General features: G+C 42.2%; 1 protein-coding gene across 1 annotated transcript; it reads left to right on the plus strand.

The window, feature by feature from the left end:
• The first annotated feature begins 2,791 nt into the window (after window positions 1-2,791).
• SHFM1 (split hand/foot malformation (ectrodactyly) type 1) lies at window positions 2,792-3,098 on the plus strand. Its single transcript, XM_014537036.1, is given in 2 exon segments — window positions 2,792-2,933; window positions 2,936-3,098. Coding segments are annotated over 2 exon segments (210 nt in total). The 5' UTR covers window positions 2,792-2,860; the 3' UTR covers window positions 3,073-3,098.
• Window positions 3,099-4,219: the final 1,121 nt, after the last annotated feature.

Here is a 4,219-nt window from a genome sequence, read left to right on the forward strand (position 1 = left end):
TAAGCCACCCAGTCATGGTATTTTGTTATGGCAGCCTGAGCTGACAAAGACAACCATAAAGTAGATACATGAAGTTGACACCCTCTGTAATGTTGAGAAAGTTGCAGCCATCCTAGCACATAGAGTTTTTAAAATAGTGGAGGTCATATTTTGTATATAAGTTCAAACCTATATCATGCTAGGCTATGGTTTAGATGTTGAGTAAAGCATCTTAGTCATTGTTGGGTGGAAATGGATTCCGAAAAAATAAACTCTTTATTGAAACTTTGCCCTAGATACACAGCCTATTTTTTTTGTGTGATTCTTGGCATTTTTTCTCCTTTTACTTCATTTGTGTACTGTACATGCTTTATTTACCACTAGTCCATGAGCTTCAAGGGGCAATACCATGACTGATCCATTTCTGTAGCCTTATGATTATTCTGACAAAAAATCTGTATATCATTTTATCTATATACTTCAGCATCTATATCTTTTAATATAACCACAACATTATCAAACTTAAAAAGATTAACTTTAATTTTAACACCATCCAATATTCAGTAAGCATCCCAATCATCCCAATTGTACCATAAATAATATTTTTGTTTTGAACTGTCTAAATCAGGGTCCAGACGAAGCCCACATGTCGAGTTTTGCTAGTTGATCTGTCTCACAGTCTTTTAACCTCAAATTCCCCTTCTTTTTTCTCTTCTTGCAACATTTTTGTTGTTGTTGAAAAAACCATTTGCCCTGCAGACATTTCTATGTTCTGGATTTTTCTGATTGTATTTCTGTGGTGTTATGTTCCCCTAACATGTTTTTTAATCCTGCACTCGTAGGTAGAATTATGTGCTGTATCTAAAGGTTTGATAAGATTCAGATTCCCCCCCTTTTTTTGGAGGCGAGGGGAATGTGCCTCTAACTGGTTACTTATTGTCGCATGACAAATTATTGCCTAACAACAGCTTAAACAACTTTTTAATTTGCTCATGGTCATTATTATTTTTTATGTTTTTTTAAAATTGATTTCAGAGAGGAAGGGAAAGGGAGAGAGATAGAAACATCAATGATGAGAGAGAATCATTGATTGGCTGCCTCCTGCATACTCCCTACTGGGGATTGAGCCCGCAACCTGGGCATGTGCCCTGATTGGGAATTGAACTGTGATCTCCTGGTTCATAGGTCAATGCTCAACCTCTGAGCCACACTGGTCGAGTTGGTCAGGAATTTGGGAAGGGAAACAGGCATGGCTTATCTGTGTTCCATGGTATCTGGGGCCTTGCCTGTGCCTAAGACTCTCTCTCTTTCTCTCTCTCTTTCTCTCTCTCTCTCTTCCTGTGCCTAAAACTCTCTCTCTCTCTCTCTCTCTCTCTCTCTCTCTCTCTCACACACACACACCCCAATACCAATATACTACTGCAACAAGGAATATAGTTTCAATTTCTTCACACTTTGTTATGGGCTGAATTGTGTCCCTCAAATTAATATGCTAAAATACCTCAGAATGTGACTATATTTGGACATAGAGTCTTCAAAGAGGTAATTAAGGTTAAATGAGGTCATTAGGATGGGTTCTAATCCTTTATGATTGGTGTCCTTATAAGAAGAGGCAATTAGAACACAACCATGCACAGAGAAAAGACACCGTGAAGACACAGGGAGAAGATAGCCATCTGCATGCCATGGAGAGAGGCCTTGGAAGAACCCAACCCTGCTGACCCTTTGATCTTAGACTTCTGGTGTCCAGAACTGTGAGGGAAAAAATTTCTGTTGTGTAAGCACCCAGTCTATGGTACTTTGTTATAGCAGCCCTAGCAAATTAATACACAGTTCCCTTTTCCCTAATAATATATCCTAGGAGGGATATAGTCAATTCAAGGAAGAATGTCATTATCTTCCCAAGGGGAACACCAAACTAAGTTTCCCCTCATTTTATGGACAATGATGGGAAAAGGGGTCTAGATTGTGGATCAGTGGGAGCTATTGCTGTAATTCTAATGGAGCCTTTCCTTTACATGCCTCTTCTCAATCAATTATGTCTCAGTTTTAATTTTGCTCTAGACTCCCAAGTTCTTTTTATAACAGCAATAGTCACCGTTGAATATTTACTATGTCCCAGGCATCCTGCTAAGTTCTTTACACTTAAATCATGTAGTCCTCCCCATTAGAGGGTAGGTACTATTATTAATGCAGAGGATGATACTGAGGCTTAGGGAGCTTCAGTAACATGCTGGGGGGCACACATTCGCTAAGGGCAGACACAATTAGAGAAGTCACCCTGGTGAAGGTGAAGTAGTCTCTGGTGTTATTGACAGGCTATAGCCAGAATCCTAATAGTAACAGCTAACTTTTATTGAGCACTTATTATTGTGCTAAGTGCATTACACGTATTTATTAGAGTGAAAAAAATCACCACCACATAGAAGATTTCTGCCTTCTCCCTCCTCTATGACTCACTCCTCCCCAGGAGCGGGGAGGGACAAGAGGTTGGGAGGAGGAGGAGCAACTTTTCAGTGGTGAGTATGGGAGTAGGAACCCAGATACATTGCTCAGCCCCTCTGTTTCTCCTCTTAGCAGCAGCCTCCTCTCATGCTATTGGCTCTGTTTTCTCAAGATGCATGGTTTCCAGGGACAGTTTCCAAGTGGGAGGCCTGCCCTAGCTTGTGTAGTTACCCTGTTTAATTCTGGGGTTCACTTACCCACAAATATAAACCACTGACTCCAATAAAAAATTATTCAGTGATAAAGTTGATATTCTAATCCCATTTGTTGCCCATCCCTTAATTACTCAGAACTCTATGAAGGAGGCGGCAGCGTGGCCATGGTGAGGGCGAGTAGATCCAACTTTCCTGCTGCCTGAGAGGTGTGGAGGGTCGCGATGTCCGAGAAAAAGCAGCCGGTAGACTTGGGTCTCCTGGAGGAGGATGACGAGTTCGAGGAGTTCCCTGCGAAGGCGGGACTGGTTTAGATGAAGATGAAGATGCACATGTCTGGGAGGATAATTGGGATGATGACAATGTAGAGGATGACTTCTCCCATCAGCTAGGAGCTGAACTAGAGAAACATGGTTATAAGATGGAGACCTCATAGTATCCAGAGGAAGTGTTGAAGCCACGTAAAGTGGAACTATTTACTAAATTCTAGGGCACAGAATTCAGGATGGATAAACTTAAAAAATGTTTATTTAAAAAACCCCCACAAACTTGCCCTAGCTGGTTTGACTCAGTGGATAGAGCGTAGGCCTGCAGACTGAAGGGTCCCAGGTTTGATTCTGGTCAAGGGCACATGCTCGGATTTCGGGCTCCATCCCCAATAGGGGGTGTGCAGGAGGCAGCCAATCAATGATTCTCTCTCATCATTGATGTTTCTATCTCTCTCCCCCTCTCCTTCCTCTCTGAAATCAATAAAAATATATATATTAAAAAACCCCCACAACTCTATGAGGGTTGAGGGGTGCCATTTATTATATCCACTTGAATCCCCAAAAACTATGAACTCATTGAAGCCTAATACGAATTCCATTAGACAAGTATTCTCCTCCTCTCAGATGAGAAAACTGGTAGTTCTCACGTGGCCACTCCATTGAAGGATAAATATTTGCTCTCGGTCTTTATTATATCCACTTGAATCCCAAAAACTATTAACTCATTGAAGCCTAATACGAATTCCATTAGAAAACTATTCTCTTCCTCCCAGATGAGAAAACTGGTAGTTCTCATGTGGCCACTCCATTGAAGGATAAATATTTGCTCTCGGTTCAGGGTCAGATGAAATTAAAGCACTAAAGGTGTTTGCAAACTTAAAGGCCATAGGGTGGTGGTTCCGGCTTTGACATTCACTGGCAGCAGAACCTCGATCAAGTACTTTCCGACTTCTGGTTCCTTTCTCAGTAAAGTGAGGACTGGCTGTTTATTTCTGTTCCAAGGTTCCGTAACTGTGAATCCACGATGACTAGCCATTGACTGTTTCCCCCGGCTTCCCTTTCGTCACTGAGGGCTTTTGATGCTGACTTTTCCTCTGATTGAGCTAGGCCCAGTCCCTGGGGGACCCAGGGTGTTTGAAACTCCCGGTTGTTTGATGGGCTCTGCCTTCTGAAGTTTGCGCTAGTTGCCTTTGGTTGCCACAGCAACATAACATGCCCACGCTTCCCTTTCTGAGAGTGATAACTGCTGATCTGCTGTCAGACTGTTATACACGGGGTTCCACCCAGGCCCAGCTGCTCTGCAGCTTTTCCTTG

The sequence above is a fragment of the Myotis brandtii genome, unplaced genomic scaffold, assembly GCF_000412655.1.
Source record: "Myotis brandtii unplaced genomic scaffold, ASM41265v1 scaffold17, whole genome shotgun sequence".
Taxonomy (NCBI): Eukaryota; Metazoa; Chordata; class Mammalia; order Chiroptera; family Vespertilionidae; genus Myotis; species Myotis brandtii.